At 31.7% G+C, this 20,761-nt stretch overlaps 2 protein-coding genes across 3 annotated transcripts; both read left to right on the forward strand.

Annotated features, from left to right (window-relative positions):
- The first annotated feature begins 2,368 nt into the window (after positions 1-2,368).
- Positions 2,369-5,743, forward strand: LOC137824323 (U2 small nuclear ribonucleoprotein B'' 2-like). Its single transcript, XM_068629909.1, has 5 exons — positions 2,369-2,541; positions 3,423-3,595; positions 3,976-4,069; positions 4,974-5,056; positions 5,294-5,743. The coding sequence occupies exons 1-5, from the start codon at positions 2,469-2,471 to the stop codon at positions 5,567-5,569; spliced, it is 699 nt and encodes a 232-aa protein (XP_068486010.1). The 5' UTR covers positions 2,369-2,468; the 3' UTR covers positions 5,570-5,743.
- A 4,305-nt stretch (positions 5,744-10,048) lies between these two features.
- On the forward strand, positions 10,049-14,724 carry LOC137825681 (F-box/LRR-repeat protein 3-like). Of its 2 annotated transcripts, none has more exons than XM_068631412.1 (8): positions 10,049-10,920; positions 11,685-11,813; positions 12,316-12,420; positions 12,507-12,897; positions 12,976-13,105; positions 13,374-13,668; positions 13,824-14,083; positions 14,400-14,724. In XM_068631412.1, the coding sequence occupies exons 1-8, from the start codon at positions 10,300-10,302 to the stop codon at positions 14,407-14,409; spliced, it is 1,941 nt and encodes a 646-aa protein (XP_068487513.1). In that variant the 5' UTR covers positions 10,049-10,299; the 3' UTR covers positions 14,410-14,724. The 2 variants fall into 2 exon arrangements, with proteins under 2 accessions (XP_068487513.1, XP_068487514.1); XM_068631413.1 differs by having other exon boundaries at positions 10,056-10,920; positions 11,688-11,813.
- The last annotated feature ends 6,037 nt before the right edge of the window (positions 14,725-20,761 follow it).

Genomic DNA, 20,761 nt, shown 5'->3' on the forward strand with positions numbered 1-20,761 from the left:
TCAACTATATTCTTAGTAGAGGACTGTCACCAAGATACACTTGAATTTGAGATTCTTGACATCCTCTTTTTTTGTGTAGGTTTTCACTGAGATGGGAATCCAAAAAATGAGGTATTGCATAAACAAAAAGTTTGATATTCTATTAGTGTGTCTGCATCAAGTTATATTATGATTAAGCTATTATAAGTTCTGTATCCAGAATAACACTCTTTCACTTCTGATAGAGGGTATTGTGTTACTGGCTTTTTAACAGATTGTTCTTTACAAAAATATTTACATTTGTATATAACTCAAATTTATACTTTTAATTAAGAGACACTGAGAACAACAACTATTTTTAAATTTCTTTCATCTCACAAATTTCTTTCAATTATTTTATATGGTTTTAAATTAATTCGGACTGTTTTTCATTTGAAAAAAGATGGACGATACTATCTTTTTATTATTATATTTCTTGTATCTAATATATTTAAAATATAATTTAAATATTTTATAAAAGATTATTATAGAGAGATCATTTAGTAATAACTTAAAGATAAGGTTTACTCGTTTTTATTATTTAATGTGATATTTTGTTACAACAATATCCTATGATTTGATATTATCATAAATTATTCAATTATCAATCAACCCGTTCATATTATTCACTTATATAGTAAATAAGTAAGTTTGATTTTCCTCCAAAATTTTAAGAATTTTTTTTATAAGGATAGTGATTTTGTCTTAACACTCTTTTCAATTATTAGTATATATATGTGTTTCACATTTAATTGTTTTTGGGATATGACATGAAAAATTATTAAATAGTAATTAATTTAAAGATAAAAATAATTAATCATCATATTGATTAATTACATGTTATTTTATAAATTAAAAAACTATTGATATTAATTTATATTATTAATTAAGATAATAGATCTTACTAAATAGATAATATTATATAAACTTATTAATTTATTACGTTTTTATCATTCATAAATTTTTATTTATTTAGGATCAATAGAGTTTTTTTAATAACACATAATAGTAAGTTGTTTCTAAATCCAAAATTTCCATATGTTTATTAATTGAAATTCAAATATGTTTTTTATTTATTTATCTTATTTCATTTCATGCTATGTGTTATAAAAATTGATTTAATCAATACTTTTTTGCAACAAATTTCTACAATAATCAAACATCTGACGATAATTATAATCAACTTGTGTATCAACTGTGAGACATATTGAGTGCTAAAAAAAGTTGTTTCTTCATTTATGGGGTCGTGATAAAATAACTCATCCAGAAGATATTGATGCATTTAAAGAATTTTTTTTATTTAAAGTAACTTTTAAAATTAAGGATCTTCATTCAATTGTTGATACGTTGGGGGAGGCTATGTTGTGATGAAGATTTAATTGTTGCTAATCTTGTCAAGAAAATATAAATATAAGAAAAATAAAGTATGTTAAGTTTGATCGATTACTTTTAAAATTTAATTTTTATGTTATGGTCGTTTATATTATTATGTATTCATATTAATTCTTTCATTTAGGTTACAACAATTAAAATAATTTATTAGAGAAATTTTGATGTTATTGTTTAATAAATTTATATATATATATATATATATCGCTTTAATTGGTAATAGGTGGAATGAATAGAGGTTGAAACAAGGCTTGATATACATCATAATAAGAAAGGAGAGAACATTAAGAGAAAATAAAAGAAAACTTAGGACAAGCAAAAAGGGAGGATAATTGTGTTATACACTTCAAATCAAAAATTTGTGGAAACTTAATCAAATTAAAAACAAACATATCAAATTTTTTTAAGTTAAAAAAATTTCGTCCATTATGTTTTTATCATTACATTATTTTTTTAAAAATATGCAAACACTAATCGAAAGTATCTCGTCATTTTAATTTATAATAAATGGAGATTAACAATTAATCTCTATCTTTCAATCTAAGAGATACCTAAACATTGAAATATATATATGTCAATTAAAATTATCTTATCATTTTAAATTTTTAACTTATAATAATAAATAAGGATGAAAAATAAATTCATTTTAATAACTATTATTTAAATTTATTCACCTTCCTATTTTAAATTACTAAACCTTCCTTGTTCATTTGATATTCTATTTCAATATTTATGTAGTTATAATTTTTTTTCAATTTTATTTAGTACTAAAAAAAAAAAAGGTAGGTGTCCTTTGATATTATATTTTATAATATTATATCTCTTTTAATTTAATTTTTAAATATTTATATTTGATTATGTACTCGTTCAATAACAAAAAGGGGGTGGAAATGGCAAACCCATTATAACGAAAAATGGGCCAAGCCCAAGTTAAGAAATTTGAATTTCTTTTAGAGAGCCCATAATAGAAAACAACGGTTTGTTCCTAATATTCATCTCTGTTTGGTTAGGGCACCACCGCTACACTGTGTTCATTCATCTCTATCAGAGAGACAGAGAGAATGCTATCAGGGGACATACCTCCAAACCAGACTATTTACATCAAGAATCTCAATGAGAAGGTCAAAAAAGATGGTAACATCTTTTCACACCCTTCTTCACGTGCTTTTTTTTACTGTCTGCTTAATTTGCACCCATTTTCTAGGTTCACTGTAGTTTTTTTAACTCTGCTAGGTTGCACTTCTGCCCGTAAAGTTTTAAGTGAATTGGGGATATAATTTGGGGGCAGGATGATAGTGTTTAAATTTTGTTTTGATCCGATGAATTAGAGTTACTAGATTTGGCTTAGGAGCTGTGATTCTTGTATCACTTTTGCTGAAATTTTGTTGATTATTGTGAAGGAAACTTAATGATGTGGGTATGTTTCAATTAGACAACGTGGAGCTTAATAAACTGGAGATATGTGTAGAAGCATTTTATTTTGTTTGCCCGTGATTTTGCATCTCAGAAGCTATAATAGGATATGCTCATTTTGCGGATGTTGTTGATATGGCTTTAGATTTTTAGAAAAATTAATTGATTTTTGAATTTTCATGTTGACCCTCTATGAAAGTTTACAATTAATTGGATTTGTTATTTTGATGATTTGCTTCTATGATTCTAGGGTTTTCAAAAAATTAATTTGATGTTGATTATATGGAAGTTTTTTTTCTGATTAATTGGGGTGACTATGGATTTGACATTGGAGGAGCAATGATTTTGCATCTCTTTGGCTGAAATTTTATTGCGGGGAAGGGTCGTGTTTCAATTGGGCAATCGCGTCTTTATAAACCAAGATGTTGTGGCATTATTTTATGCTTGCCAATGATTTTGCATCTTAGATGTTGTAATCTGATGTTATTTTACTGATTTTGTTGATATAACATTAGGTTTTTAGAAAATAGATTCATTTTGAATTTTGATATTGACCTTGTAACAGAATTTAATTTTATATTCTGTTCATTTCAATGTGGCAGAGTTGAAGAGATCACTGTATTGCTTGTTCTCTCAATATGGAAGAATATTGGATGTTGTTGCTCTAAAGACACCCAAGCTTCGAGGACAGGCATGGGTTTGTTTCAGTGAAGTCACTGCAGCCAGCAATGCTGTGAGACAAATGCAAAACTTCCCATTTTATGAAAAACCAATGGTAATCAAGTTATGGTGTTGTTAATTTCCTTACAGTTCTGTTCGTAAATCTGTTGTATCTTGTACCCAACTTTTGGAACCATTTCTTGTTGCTTGAGCAGGTTACGTCACTGTTTTTCTGAATTTATGTTTTGGCCAAAATATACTTACCTCTGAGAGTTATTATTTAAAAAATTTGTTTAAAATTTCTTTGATCCAAATTTCTATTGTCCTGTTGGAACTATTTTCATCATCAAGAATGACACAAAATATGGATGATATCCTGTGTTCTTTATCCTCCACCGCTTTTTCCTATGAAGTTGCTTGGTATTTTGATTTTGGTTAATGTGTTATTTTATCAATGTGTGTCTAAGGGCTTTTTGTGTGAATAATTTGATGCAGAGAATCCAATATGCAAAAACAAAGTCAGATTGTATCGCAAAAGAAGAGGGTAGTTATGTTCCGAGGGAAAAGAAGAAGAAACAAGAGGAGAAAGGTGAGCATAACTGTCATTTGTTGTTTCCTTCCTCATTTTTTGAATTGTAGAACCCATGCATGCATACTACATGTACCGTTATTATCTTTCCCTCTTTGTAGGTTTGAACTGGCCAAACAATCATATATAATGAGATTGTAGCATTGCAAAAACTAGTCCTTAGAATTTAATGGGAGGAATCTGCAATGAAGCTATAAAGAAGAAATAATTAATGTTATTTTATTTTATCATAACATTGCAACTTTCTCTCTATGGAGAATTTAAAACTGAAAAAAAAGTTAAATAGCTGAAAGTATTTAAATATATGATGGTGATCATACTGTGGTTTGATCCCAATGGTCATTTGTTGGGGTCACTCGGGAATGCAGCTGATGTAGTTTTTTATTTATATTCGTTTCCTTTGCCTCGGAATTTTAGCAAACCTTTATCAACCTCATATTTCTTAGGCCTAAAGATAAAATGATAGAAATTCTCTGTTGTAAGGTTGTTAGCAGTGAAGTTGTAGTGGTTATAGGTTTGTGATGCCAGTTTTATTATTTGACCATATGCATGGATTTCTTGATGATGCTTATGGACAACTATGCGTGTGAAAGATCAGTAAATTAACCCACCCATTCTCCCTCCAAACATAAAAATAAAAACATCACCCTTCCACTGTTGCATGCACACATGGACAGCAAACCAAAATGATAAAGCCATCTAGATTTTCAGTGTAAACAAATCTGCATATCCATTTAAATTCAATGTTTGACATTTTAAGAAAAATATCAATATTCATCTTTTGGAAATTGTTTTGAAGTTCCATCTTTCTGATCTTGTTGCATAAGAATTATTACTAGTTCATTTGTTGGGTTGGTAGTAATTTCTTACTTTAATTTAGACTGACATAATTTTGCCTGTTCAGCTGAAAGAAAGCGGCGTGCTGACGAATCCCAACAATCTGCTGCACCAAATGGAACACATAGTGCAAGTAATGGTGGTCCAACTGTAAGTTTCTCTAATTATTGTAGCTTATACTTATGGTGCCTGATTTTCTCTTCTCTCTTGCAAATTTGGTTCATCAGATCAATGTTCATGTCTGATAGTCTTGTAAGTATGAATGAAACTAGCAAATTAAAGAACAATGATTATTATCATAGTTTTTGTTTTTTGTTTAACTGTAGGTCGTTGGATATGATGGTAATGTTTATTGTACTAAAATAGAATATCTACTATTATCTGCAGGCATCATTCCGTCAAGGACCCAGTGCCCAAGAAGCAACCGCTCCTAATAATATTTTATTCATAGAGAATTTGCCTCATGAAACTACTGGTAGGATGCTTGAAATGCTCTTCGAACAATACCCAGGTTTTAAGGAAGTGCGCTTGATTGACGCCAAGCCAGGAATTGCATTTGTTGATTTTGAAGATGAGGTGCAATCATCCATGGCCATGCAGGCTCTTAATGGCTTCAAAATCACTCCACTGAATCCCATGAATATAACCTTTGCTAAGAAGTAGCTTATCAGTTTTCTGTAGTCTGTATTTTTGTAGATCTTCGAGAAACTAATTGCAGACATTGTAAGTTTACAGGAAGTCAAACCGGTAAGGCAGAGTAAGAATTCAACCACATTTGTGGAAAGGTTGAGATAGTGCTGTTATAATGTTTATTGATTTTACGTGGTTTGGTTTTAATCTTGTCACTCAAACATGTCCATTTGAATATTGTAATAGGTTCTTGAACTATAGTTTTAATTGAAGAGTCAAGAAAGGAAATAAAAAAAATTAGGGGTGTGGTAACAAGCTCTGGAAAGACTTTACTTTGTTGGAGACAGTTATTGCATTTAGGTAAAAAAAATTGATCATGTCTTCTTAGGAGTCACGTGATTTAAGTTTTTTGGCTTCATTATATAAAACAATGGAGAATTTGAGGATAGAGAATGAACAATAGGATTCAAGGAGGGTGGATAATTTTAAGTATCATGTCTCAAGTGTTATTTGTGACAAATGCATCTCTTTATTTAAGTTTTACTGTAAAACTTATGATGCTGAGTGAAATTGAGTGTTGAATTATAAAAGAGATTGGCCACAGAATAAACCTACTGCCATAAAGGAGAAAACGTGATTCAATTTTAGACAAGACAGAAATAAGAACGATGAAGAGCGTTAGTAAAGTTTAATGAACTTGAGATGCAATTATTACTGGTTGAAGTTTTTAGTAATTACTACTGGAGTGTGTTAGTTACTTTGTTCTTACTATTTTTTATGGTTTATTTTAGAGAGAAAGTTAGTGTAATCCTAATTTATTGTGAATGAAGAAATCGTGGAGTACGTATCTGTAAAGAAAACTAAAGATGACACAGAATACCTGTCAGTACCGGATGAACAATGGATGAATCAGCATTCGGCTTGGGCCAAACAAATTCATTAAACTCTAACATAAGATTAGCATGTCTAAACAGTGATTAATGCATCTTTAATTATCATCCAAGATCTTAATTTGGCCAAATGACAATGGATCTGTTACAATCATATAAATAGTCACAAGTTTCAATGAAAAGGTATGTTATCATCACACATTAATTACATCGAACACCGAGATCTCACTTGAGCATCGAAGTTCCTTTCAGAAGTTTGTGAAGGTGTGAGAGACTAGAGATGAGGAGGGATAACAAACCAAGGAAGAAAACAATAGTCTTCTCAGTTTCAATCTATTTGAGAACACACAATAAGAAAAGTAAATTATAGGAAGCTTTGTAATATAAAATAGAACAAAGATGAACAAAAGAGTAAAAGAAAGACAAATGATATGAGAATGAATATTTGTTGAGATCAAAACAAATAACAAATAGTCTAAATATATATAAGCAGTACACGTCTAATTAAAGAGAGAAATAATCAATCAAATAAATACTAAAATCACAACAGACAAAACCAAAATAAAGGTTATTCACCTTTATAAAGATAAACAACTAATAATTATAAAAGTCACAATTAATATTAGGATCCTTCTATACCTTTGTATCCATATCCTTTAATATCCCCACAAGCTGGGGAACAAATATTGATGAGACTTAGTTTGGAACAAATACTCTTAAAGGATTGAGGACTTAAAGCTTTGGTATAAATGTCAGCCAATTGTTTTGTGGTGGAAATGGGAAACAAATATTTTTCTCTAAAAGTGACAATCTATTTCTATATGTTTTGTAATGTATCTTTCCGAGTCATTGTCACAGTACAAAAGAGATGGTTGCTCAAAAGGATGAAATCTTGAATAAGATAAGTTAACCATTGAATTTCATATGTAACTGTGGTCATTGCCCTGTGTTCAGCTTCACAATAACTCTTTGATATTGTTCCTTGCTTCTTTGATTTCCAGGAAATGAGAGAATTCCCAAGATACACACTAAAACCAGTCACCGATTGTCTTGAATCACTACGGGTGCCCCAATCACTATCACAAAAGGCTTTGAGATGAGCAGAAGTGTTGGAAGAGAAAAATAAACCAAGACTTAAAGTTCCTTTAATATATTTGAGAATTCTAATAGCTGTTGTATAGTGAGCAGTTGTAAACTTAGCAAGAAACTGAAAAAGTTGTTGCACAGAAAATGTTATGTCAGGTCGGGTATTAGTGAGATACATAAGCCTTCCAATCAATCTTTTGTAGGCTTGAATATCTGTGAAAGGAACACTTCCAGTAGAGGAGAATTTTTCATGATTATCAATAGGAGAATGCATATTTCCTTTGATTCACCATTATTCCTTTCTTACTTCTTTCTACTTTTAGACCAACAAAATATCTTAAATCCCCAAGATTCTTGATCTTGAATGTCTGATTCAAGGTTTGTTTAATTTGAGCAATCTCTTCTTTATCATTTCCTACCAATATTATATCATCCACATACACCAATAATGTTGTAAAAGATTCTTAAGAAAAATTAATGAACAAGGAATGATCATTCATAGATTGAGTATATCCCATAGAAAGCAAAAAGGATGACAGTTTGGCAAACCACTTTCTACTGGCTTGCTTAAGGCCATATAAAGCCTTTTTTTGTTTACAAACTTTTCATGGTGGAATAGAAGTCAATCCAGAAGGAACAACCATGTATACATCTTCTTTCAAATCTCCATGTAAAAAGGCATTGTTTATGTCTAATTGTTTCAATTCCCAATTATAGATAGAAGTTAGAGAAAGAAGTAACCTTATGGTGGTCATTTTTGCTACTGGAGAGAAAGTATCAAGGTAGTCAATGCCTTCTATTTGTGTGTATCTCTTTGCCACTAACCTTGTTTTATACCTTTCAATTGTCCCATCAGCCTTATATTTTATTTTGAATACCCATTTGCAACCTATGACAGCTTTGTCCTTAGGCAGAAGAGCAGTCTCCCAAGTTTGATTTGACTCTAAAGCAAATATCTCACATTGCATAACTTTTCTCCAACAGTCATGTTTCACAGCTTCAGAATAAGTATTTGGCTCAACATGTGAAGAAAGAGACATAACAAAAGATTTGTAAGAAGGTGATAAATTGTTATAAGACAAAACAAAATTCAAAGGATATTTTACTCTTGAAGATGTATTGGAAACATTAATATTACAATGATAATCCTTTAAATACTCAGGTGGTTTTTTTATTCTTGTACTCATTCGGACAGATTGATCTGATTCAGAATTTTGTTCTACGTTATGATCTTCATTGAGGTTTTGGTCTATATGGGAACAAACTTCTTCTGGAACCTCAATATGTGACTCACAGTTATTATCACTTGTTATTTTCAGCATTATCACAAGGTGCAAGAATGGTTTGTGATGGTTGACTCAAGAAAGGTTGATCTTCAATAAACCAAATTTGATCATAAATGCTAGCACTTTGTCAACAAATAGAACAAAATTTGATCCAAGAGCATCAAAATGTGTTTTTATTAAGTCTTGTTGCAAATGTATCATATCACTAACATGCTCATGAATAATATGTAACTCTCAAACTATGCTCATGAATAATATGTAACTCTAAAACTTTATGATATCAATATACACATTGATAATTGTTTGGAAGCGTCCTCTCACAAATTTTATAAACTTATATTTTTTATTTTAAAAAGAACAGTCATAATTCTATTTAAGACAATCATTCTCATAAAGGTGGTTCTATTTGATATTTTTTAAGCTTTATAATAAACTTCCTGTTCATTGCTATTAGAATCATTAATAATAATATGTTTCTCTTCCAATATAACAAATCTATATCTATAACACCAAGACAAAATAGGATAATATTTTATTAACAAAATTAATAGATGTATTAATTGAATTATAGTATCCAAAGATATTTTTTCAAAAAGTAAAGGTATAAGAACGTAATTTGTTGTGCGCGTGTTAAGATTGTGATATTAACTTTTGATATGAGGACAAAGGAAAAGTCTAGTACGTAACATGCACACAGGAATTTGGGCCTGGAAGAACTGTTACCGAAATTTGGGTGGTTTTTGTTATGGTTTCTGATAAAGTATTGCTTATATAATTTGATAATCAATAACGTAAGTCAAGATCTGCTTTAGTGGTCGCCGTACCATGTGGCATTACAGCTGTACTATCCCACCAGGTAACTATTTCACCATAGAATAATTCCTTTTTTTTTCTTTTATATATATATATATTGGCATGACCGACCCACATGATGACGTGTTTTGGACACCTTTATCGAATTGATCGTGACACATATAGCCATCAACACTCAAATCAAGGTAAATGAAATTAAACTATCACTAAGAATTGGATAATGCAACTATAAGTATGATTCATTTCACTAATCAAACTCAATGAGGTATACATTTTAAGAAAACCCTATACAATAAAAAGACAAAGACTAAGACTTCAATAATTCTCTAGGTCTCATCTCCCTAAAAAGATATATTATATACCTTTTTAAACTTGTTTCTTGTTTAATTTTTAATTTTTTGATAAATTTAAAATACTAGAAAATAAAAGAAAAAATTGCAACAAGGGCAATTCGGTGATAGAGCAAAAGCAAAACGAGAAGGAGAAAGTGAGCAGAAGTATGAACTGACATTGACACGTTGGTCATCACCTGCGACCAAACTCAAAGCTTTACGGTTTCAACTGAAGAACGAAACTCCCCATCACTGCCCACACACAACAAACACTCTTCTTCTTTCAGTTAACAACCTTAATAGAACCACATCCAAGACCAGAATGTTCCATTGACTTTCACTCTCGTTGCGCCACCATGGAACCACCCAACTTCTTCGATCTTCTCGCCAAGGACCTTCTCTACGCCATCCTCGACCACCTCCGCCACGACCCTTTTGCCCCAAAGTTCTTCTCCCAAGCCTGCAAGTCCTTCTACGCGCTCGAGTCAACACACCGCACCGCTCTCAAGCCGCGTCGCCTTGACTTCCTCCCCAGAGCCCCTCAGCGCTACCCTTCCATCTTGCACCTCGACCTCACGCTATGTCCCTCTGTCGACGATTTCGCCCTCACCGCCCTCTCGCTCGCTTGGCGGGCTTCCCTGCGCTCCGTTGACCTCTCCAGGTGCAGGCTCTTCTCGCACGTGGGGCTCTCCGCTCTCGCTCTCAACTGCACGTGCCTGCTGGAGGTTGACCTGTCCAACAGGCCCGACCTCACTGACGTGGCGGCCAAGGCAATCGCCGAGGCTGTGAACTTGGAGAGGCTGCGTTTGGGAAGGTGTAAGGGAATAACGGACATGGGGATTGGGTGCATAGCTGTCAGGTGTGGCAGGTTGAGGCATGTTGGGTTGAGGTGGTGCATTCGGGTCACTGATTTTGGGGCTGGTTTGATTGCTATAAAGTGCAAGGAGATTCGAAGTTTGGATCTTTCTTATATGCCGGTAATGATTTGGATGTTTAATGATTGTGAAATGTTTAATGGATAAGTGCTTTCGTGGAGTCTAATAACTGTTGTGTGTTTTGGTGATCGTTAATCACGTCCTATTCAATAGCTGCATTGTCCTTGTCGTGGATTTTGAGATGGTTGGCTCAAAATCGCAATGGAAATTTGCTAAATTGTTCCGTTGTATTAGTTTTATGGTTTTACATTATGGTTGTAGTTTCCTTGATACTAAAGAAAAATGCAGATAAATGTATCTGATGAGGCTACAATTGCTGTGGTGGAGAGTGTAAAAGCCTTGATGTTGTCTGTAATTTTAGTTGTGAGCTGTGGTTTAAGACCTAGTTAGTTTGATGCCCTGTGAATGTTTTATTAGAGTGATTAATCTGTGTAATGTTGTGGATTTAGCATGTTTTTGTTTGCTCGTTTAATTGGTGAAGGATCTTGATTGAGTGCAGATTCAATAATGGTAAACTTATGGTCAATCTTGACTCAGATGATTGGTTTCTTTAGTATCGTGAGTATAGTTATCATGTTAATGCTGATAAAGTCAGCTGCTGATAAGGATTACTATTCTGCCTATCTTTATTTTATTTTATTGCTCCTTACATGAACGTTTAACTGTTAAGACAGCATTCAGCAGCATATGTTTTTGACGCTAATGTTGAAGCATGCCTAGTGCAAGTTTATCGTTAATTTTTTTGAAGATATACACGAGGATTTTTTGTTTTTGGCACTGATTCAATGTTCAATTCGTTAATGTAGCAGATCACAGAAAGATGTCTTCATCATATCCTTCAATTAGAACATCTAGAAGATTTGGTTCTTGAGCATTGTCTGGGCATTGAGGATCACGGCCTTGCAGCCCTCCAAGTAAACTGCAAGTCAATGAAGGTATCCCTTTTGGTTTTCCATTTCCTTCCAGGACCCACTGGAGGCAGTGGGCCTTTGTAACTCAAAAGTTTCTTCTCTCTTCTCTTAAACTCTCCACAGCTTGGGAATGGTAGGATTTAGCAATTGTTATTTGTTATTAGGATTTAGGATAATGTCAAAAGATCACCTTATGCTTCACCCCTACGCCCTGTCCTTAAATAAACTAAGTACTTTTATCATGTAAACTTTTATTTGTTTTTTTTTATGCCTGTTCTTTATCTTTTTCATAGAGAAAAGTAATATTGTGGCCAAGCAATGGAGACTGACTGAAATGCTTGTGATTTTCAACGTATAAGAAATTGTACTTATTTTTTCTCTGATATTCATTCAAACATTTGGCAAGTGAGTCTTGTGGATTCTGTAAGTTGTTTATGGATCTAGTTTAAGTATGCTCTACGGAAAGGAGGGGGATACATTAACTTTCCCTGTTTGATAACACTCATGTTCTCTCTTTTCTTGACAGATGCTTAACTTGTCAAAATGTCAAAATATTAGTCATGTTGGCATAGCTTCTCTTACAAATGGTGCTCAGAACTTAGAAAAGCTTATCCTATCCTCCAGCCTGGTTGTAAGTTGTGAATATGGCTAATCATTTATGTGTAATCATTTTATGGACCATGCGTTGTTTTGCAGCCACTAATTTTGTGTTCTCAGGTTACTGCTGATCTTGCAAAATGTCTGCAAAGTTTTCCAAGATTGCAATTGGTTAAACTTGATGGTTGTTTGGGCCTGGAGTCAGGATTAAAAGCCATTGGTAATTCGTGCAACTCACTCAAAGAATTGAACTTAAGTAAATGTGTTGGAGTCACTGATGAGAATCTCTCCTTCCTTGTGAAAACAAACAAAAATCTAGAGAAGTTAGACATAACCTGCTGTCGTACAATAACACCTGAATTCATATCCAGCCTAACAAATTCATGTTTACGGCTTACATCCCTTAGAATGGAATCTTGTAGCTTGATCAGCAGAGAAGGTTTCTTGTTTATTGGACGGTGTCAACTTTTGGAAGAATTAGATGTCACGGATACTGAAATCGATGACATAGGTTGAATTTCTTACCTTACATTTACATTATAAAATGTTTTACCTTCAGTACATGATTTATTCTTCTTGATTTGTGTAGGACTTTGTTCGATCTCAAGATGTACCAAACTTTCTAGTCTGAAGTTGGGCATATGTTTGATGATAACTGATAAAGGACTTAAGCATATTGCTAAGAGTTGTTCACAGCTCAAACATCTTGATCTTTACAGGTTCTTGTATCTCAACTTTGTTAAATTTAAATCCAACTTAAACATTAACGGGAGAAAATTTGCAGCCTTTTGAAGTGAGAGATGAGTGAAAAGGCTTCATGAAACTTCATTATCAAGCATATGTAAACAGCAAAGGATTATTTTTGATGGCTCATAGACATTAGACAATTCTAATCTCATCTAAAGATTGTGATTCTAGACAAGTGGATAAAACTTTTTAACAATTTCCTTTGTTTTTCTTTAAAGTTTGCTCTGTTTTATTTCACAGGAGCTCAAGAATAACTGATGAGGGAATTGTTGCAATTGCCCTTGGCTGTCCTTCTCTTAAGGCTGTTAACATTGCTTACAACAGCAACATCACAGATTCTTCACTAGCATTTCTTTCAAAATGCCAGAAACTAAGAACTCTAGAAATTCGAGGATGCCCTCATATTTCACCACAGGGTCTCTCAAATATTGTTGTCGGTTGTAAGAATCTTGAGACTATGGACCTGAAGAAGTGCCGTAAAATTAATGATACTGGAATTATTCAGCTGGCTCAACATTCTCAAAGCCTAAAGCAGGTAGGCTACTATTCCTTACTTGTCAAATACATTTGGAGATTCTTTTGTATGCTAGTATTTATGAAGTTATTGTCATTACCTCCTGATGGACTATGGTTTCAAATCCCTCACTGTGTATTTAAGAACTAACTAGCATTGATTTATTTGAATTGCAGATAAAGCTGTCATATTGCTCAGTAACAGATGTGGGGCTCATTGCACTTGCTAGCATAAGCTGCCTGCAGTATATATCCATTTTTCACGTGGAGGGTTTAACTTCAAATGGCCTAGTTGCTTTTCTTTTGGCTTGTCAAAATTTAACTAAAGCGAAGTTGCATGCATGCTTTGAGCCATTAATTCCTCAACAAATTCTAAAATACATGGAAGCTCGTGGATGTGTGCTTGTTTGGAGGGAAAAAACGTTTGAAGCCTCTTGGTACCTTCTCAGCCCTTTATTTCCAGCTAGTTAATATGCATGAATTGAGTCTTCAGTGATATACATGAATCCTTGAATTTGGTATTCAATTAAAACCACTAGAAGTTCTCTGCATAGTGGGGACAAGATACTATCTCTACACATGAGATACAATTTTGACTAACCGGGACAAAAGTAGATATTATGATACCTGTAACTAGAAAATAAAAAATGGTTTATTTGAATTTTAAAACGACAATACAAGATATTCTTAAATCTTAACATTGTTTTATGCAAATAATCAACATGTCTTACTGGAAGCTGTGCACTGTGACAGGTGGGACTAGATTCAAAAGGATGGAACTACACTTAAAAAGGTTTGGATGTTTAATTTTTACTGGTACATTCTATTCAGGTAGTGAATGTCTTTGAACTGATATTGGCAACAAAAATGTTCTGCCAAATCTTTGGAAACTAACAGCAAAGTTACAAAAAGAGACAAAGTTGTAGTTGCTAGGCTTGTCTTGTGTCTAACATAGGAGGAAGGGATGAAGAAAGGGGATGGAACAAAAAGTGCATTAGGCTCAGTCAAAGATTTCCATTGTTGGCTTTTCAAAATCATAAATGGTCAAAATGGATATGATATGCCCCATTTGTTACAAGTTATAGTATTTTGACGGGTTCAAAAGTCCTTGCAGAGTGTTACATAAAGGCTAATAAGTGGATGCAAAACATTGTTTTCAAGTGTATTAAGACGATGTTGTTTTCACACAAATGTGGAGGGGCCAAGAAATGGATTGGATTAAATAAATATAGTTTGGACTCACTTTTGTGGGAAGTAAAAGCTTTATGAAAAGCGCGTTTAAATATTATGATAATGGTGATGCTAATGCACCAGCCTTAATACGCATCTGCATTCAAATTAGCAATGCAGATCATATGAAAATACTGGTAAAATCATTCTATATTGTTTCACCGCAGATCAACTATGACCATGGACGAAATTCTAAGTACTATAGTTAGAATCTTACTAAAATTGTCATAAATCTAACAAATATTTTTTTAAATTGGGTATTTTGTCAATAAGTGTTGAGTGTCGTGTTCGATACGTGTGTCCGTATGACACGACACGAGTTTATAAAAACATTTAATATTTTGAAAACAACAACATATTAAATCTTTTTCTCATCTGAATGAAAAATGATTTTTCCCATTAGATTTTGTTGTTCAGAGCTTGAAAGTCAGAATTTAGTGAAATCCGAGATGGTTAAGTGTGAACATGTGACTGTTGGTATTTGACCTATTCTCTCTTCACATAGCAAAATGACAAAGTATGAAATAGCAGAAACGGTCAAAGAAAATAAAATCTAGAAGGGGCACCATCCAATAGTGATTTCCCTTCTGCTACTGATTATTGCATTTACTTAACTATAATCCTTTTCAACTTTAACTTTGGTTTCTCACTTATAAGATGGGTTATTTTCATTATTTTTGGTTAGGATTCCAGGGAAAATAGTGTTCAATTTGGTTCGGATTTAAAACTAAACCAAGTTAATTTGATCACAAATGAAAAAAAAAAACCTTGTTGCATAAAATATAAATAAAAGAATACACGTGAGTCTCATAAATGCATAATTTTGTGATAAAAAAAAATTAAAAGATATACGAAGTTTTCATAAAGCAAGGGTTCACATCGGTTTGGAAAATGAATGATAATGACTTATAGAAAATTGTTGTCAAGAAACTTCATATATCTTGAGAAAAAAATATCAAGATTCGTGAATAGTATAATTATATATTTCGTTTTGGTATAAATTAGAGATTCTTTTTATTGGAGACAATATTATTCGAACCCAATAGGATTATAATAGACGGTAAAACTTTTTCTTCAAATATTTATGACTCAATTAAAATCTTGTACTGGGAACTGTAAACAAAACTCTAAAATGAAGCGAATGATAAAAAAAAAATCCATCAATCAAATTAGTTAAATTTGTTGATATCATTAAATATAGATTAAAATATTTCATTAAAATATTTCATAGTATATAAGTAAGTGCAAATCTTATCTTATATGTCGGTTGTATGAGTTGAGTTAGGTTTAGAGTCATTTCGAACTTATCTTAACGATTATTTATTGAGCTTATATCAGGTCATTCGTTATCAGGTTGTTATTCAACCACTCATAATACAAATCTCACCTTATGAACTGATTTATAATATTAAATTAAATTTAATAAATGTATATTTTTTTTTATGATAGATTTTTAAAGGGAAATCACCTTTTGTTTTTTAAGACAATAAAAATAGAAAAAAGGGCAATAAAAATTAAGCATAGTCAACATGATTCACTCTCAATAATTTAGTAGATCCATTTGGTTTGACGAGGCATGAGTGATACGTTTTGAATAAAGAGAGCTTGACAAGGCCATTTTACTGCTTATATTTAAAAGTGTTGTAATGAAGCAAGAGTCAATAAAGTTTGCATGGGAGTGGTTTGGTTTTGCTTTCTTTTAATACCTTTTTTATCTTCCAATACCAACAATGACCTTGATTAAGGATGCAATTCCAAATGCCGACACTTTTTTGAGGATCACAATCTAACTAAATGTTAATCCACACCTCACAACTTTCTAGATATTAGTATAAAGTGCCAACTTGGCACAAAAACAAGCAAACCCTTGGGAAAACCACAAGTCAAAAAATATTAATAGTGTAAACAAGTTTGTGTGGCTTGTCTCACTAAATTGGACAAAACAAAATGTTATTTTATAAGGCTCTCATCAAACATAGAATTGAACAACCATTTCAATGTAAACTTTGTGAACTTATGGAGTTGACTTCGTTTTCTTCGGTCGTGGCCAATAATATTAGAAAAAATGTACACTGGTTTGGACATGATTGATACTTTTTTTGACATGTTTAATCTTAAGTGAGTGTCTTGACAAAGTTATACTTAAACTATCACTTTAAATGGGTTTACTATGATAATCAATTTCTTCATACAAATTGCTTTTAACCTAGTTTTTCAAGTTTCTTCCTATACGTTCTAGTTGGTATTTTAACCAAGTGTTTCCACCTTCAACATTTCAAACCTTGTGTTTCATGTTGAGGTGCTCAATAATTACTCCCAAGGGATTCTAAAAATTTAAATATTTTTTCATATTTTGTTTTTGAGATTTTGTATATTTTATTCTTCAATTCTTTTTCTCATATTTTGTAGATTTTTGTTTCTGGTATTTTGTTTTCAATTCTGTCTAAAATAAGTAAATTGGACTAATAAGGTAGAACAATAGAATTTATTATCGTAGAAGAATTCATAGCAAATAGATCAATGGGCATTGAACAACCAGACGATCTATTGCATATATCATCTTAATTTTTCAATCTTTAAAATATTTTATTCATTTATCAAGATCGGAATTCTAACTTTTCAAAACCATTTAAAATAACTGGAAACAATTAGTACAATTTAAGATATCATCAAAAAAGACAAGTATGTTAATGAACTTAAAAATACGAATTTAATCAATAATTTTAATTAAAATACATTAAATTTAATTGAATAAATTTCAATTAAAATAATATATTTATTATCAATTACGGTTAAAAATTATTGTATATATTTAATTATTACGAAAGAGTGGACTTTAAGCCTAACTCAACCCCATAAAACCGGCTCATAAGGTTGAGGTTTGCACCCATTTATATATTATATATTATCTCTAGTCGATGTGGGATCTCCAACACACCCCCCTCACGCCGAGAGTGATAGATAGAAGCTCGTACGTGGGACTATATATTATGAGTGGTCCAATAGCGGCCCGATAGCGGGTGGCACGATAGGCCCAACATAAACACTCGCTAGGATAGGCTCGAAATGGCTCGGATACCAACACACCCCCTCACGCCGAGACTGCCAACTCGTGCGTGAGACTATATATTTTGGGTGGTCCGATAGCGGCCCGATAGCGGGTAGCACGATAGGCCCAACACAAACACTCGCTAGGATAGGCTCGAAAATGGCTCTGATACCATATTACGAAAGAGTGGACTTTAAGCCTAACTCAACCCCATGAAACCGGCTCATAAGGTTGAGGTTTGCACCCATTTATATATTATGAAATGTCCTTATCTCTAGTCGTTGTGGGATCTCCAACATTAATCACCATAGTTACTAAAATCTATTCTAGAAAAGATAAGAAAAATTCTACAAGAGAAAAGTTAGAAAATGGTAGGTAAAGAAAGAGATCGAGATAAAAGAAACAAGAAACTAGAAGAAGAAGAAAAGATAGATAGAAAAAGGCAAGAAGGAAAAAAATGGATGAAAAGTCTTTGCCTTAACACTAGGTTCATCTTTGTTTGCTCATCACTCTAAATTTCTTTTGTAATTTTTTGTTCTTAAATCATCATCAAAATATTTGAAATTAATGCACCAAAAAATACGATTATAATATTTAATCTATTTTTTCTACTTTTATTTACAAACTAATAATATAAAGTATAATAAAATTTAAAAGTTAAAGAAAATCAATTAAATGGCCATTAAAATGAAATGGTTTAACAAGTTAGACTATTCATATCATATCATCACTATCCTAAACAAAAACATATATTGACCCTCAACATGGCAACACAAGTTTACACTATCAATATTTAAATAAACTTTTCTAGAAGCACTTCTAGAATGAGAAAATAAATAAATAAGTTTTTTCATAAGATACAACTATTAAATAGAAATTAGTTTTAACGACAAAAATAATTTATTATTATTTGATTAAATTAGAGATATTTTATAAATTAAAAAATTATTGATATTTAAAATAATTTCTATTATTAATAAATATTTATAAAATAATTTTTAATTGATATTTAATCATTAGTTACTAGTTACCAAAGTCTTAGTTTTGTATTTTAAATTAGCATCTATTAATCTTTCAAAAACTATTTTTAAATATAATATTAGTAGTTAAAATCTTGATAACTAATTTAAATACCAAATTAAAAATTATTTTATAAAATTTTATTAATAATAAAAATTATTTAGATATAAATAATATTTTAAATTTTAAAAATAGTATTTAATTTTTTCAGTATAATGATTAATTAATTTTTATCTCTAATTTTAGTTACTATTTAATTATTATTTTTAATGATATATATGTATATAATTATCATTCAAGGAATTCCCAAGTATACTTTTTAAAAAATAAGTATATTCAAGACACAGATAATTATTAAATGTGAATATTTTTTAAATCCAATGATATTCACCATATATAGTTTACCTTTAACTATAAGAAGCAAAGCATAACCACATATATTTTATAAGCTGACAAAAAAAATATTTTATAAAAAAAAAAAACAAATATTACAAGTGATTGTTTTATTCACGTATTAGGTAAAAATGATAAAAAAAAATTGTAGATCCAAACATGATATATAAATAAGTTAACCAATATTGTTGGAATTCGATTTTTGTTGAAACAATTCTTTGTCATATTTTATGTTCTTTTCGGCTTAATTAGATTAACTAAAAAAACTTTTAAATATCAATAAATTTGTCTACTTGATAAATAAAAAGTTTAACAATACCTTTTTTTTCTAATACTTTCGGTATTATAAATTGTACTGTCTAGGCCGAAAAGTCTCGACCGAAAGGTTGTACCGAAAGTCTCGATCGAAAGGTTAAATATAAAAAGTAAATAAGTAAAATTAAATTAGTGATTATAGCAAAGTCAATAAGATGGGTCCAAATATACAGGTGTGTTTTCAAAATGTTAGGTGCAAAAAGAAAAGACCCAAGTAACTCTTAAGCCCAATAAGAGAGCCTTATAAATAGAGGTTCAACTCAAGAGGTAAGGGGATTCAATTTATCTGATGAACATAAAACTATATCTGACTTTGGCATCGGAGTGCCTTGCAAGTACACACACCCACCTGTGAGGAGAAGAAGCCGAGAGCCCAACTCGAGTAGAAGCCGTGAGAGCCCAACCCGAGAAGAAGCCGAGAGCACCTAGTTGAAGGAGAAGCCAAAAGCATCTAGCTGAAGGAGAAGCCGAGAGCACTTAGCCGAAAGAGAAGCCGAGAGTATCTACCTTGAGGAGAAGCCTAGAGCACCCAATGTGAGGAGAAGCCCAGAGTATCCAGCCCAAGAAGAGACCGAGAGAGTTCAACCCAAAGTTCGAAAGATTTGTATAAGAGTTAATCTTGTCAACCTGATTCTAGTGTTCTTGGTCCTTATTGTAAGAACATAAACTAAAATTTATTAGAAAACATATAATGAACCTCGTATCTATATTAGAAAAGAAAAGCATTAAACGAAAAATAACACTATAAAAAATTATGATTTAATATTTTTAAGCAGTATAGAAAAAATGTGAGTGTTATTTTTGTTGTAATAATTGTAACCTGAAACACACTATTGAAAATTTGTTCCACACGCTATTGTAAATGTTAAATACGTTAGATGTTATTTGTTAGTCTTCTAGAAACATATATTTTGCATAGATTGCGGCATCTTGGAGCAATCGAATCATGTGAAGCTGTCCATTTTTCCACATTTAACCTTTTCTCTAATATTCCTTCTTAATTTCATTTTCTTCCTTCTTCTCACCTTTTCCACTGTTCCTGCTTTGAAAATGCAAACACCAAATAATGGCTTCCCCAACTTTCTCCTAATAATACCATAAGAACCAC

The sequence above is a fragment of the Phaseolus vulgaris genome, chromosome 8 (genome assembly GCF_000499845.2).
Source record: "Phaseolus vulgaris cultivar G19833 chromosome 8, P. vulgaris v2.0, whole genome shotgun sequence".
In the NCBI taxonomy this organism is placed as follows: Eukaryota; Viridiplantae; Streptophyta; class Magnoliopsida; order Fabales; family Fabaceae; genus Phaseolus; species Phaseolus vulgaris.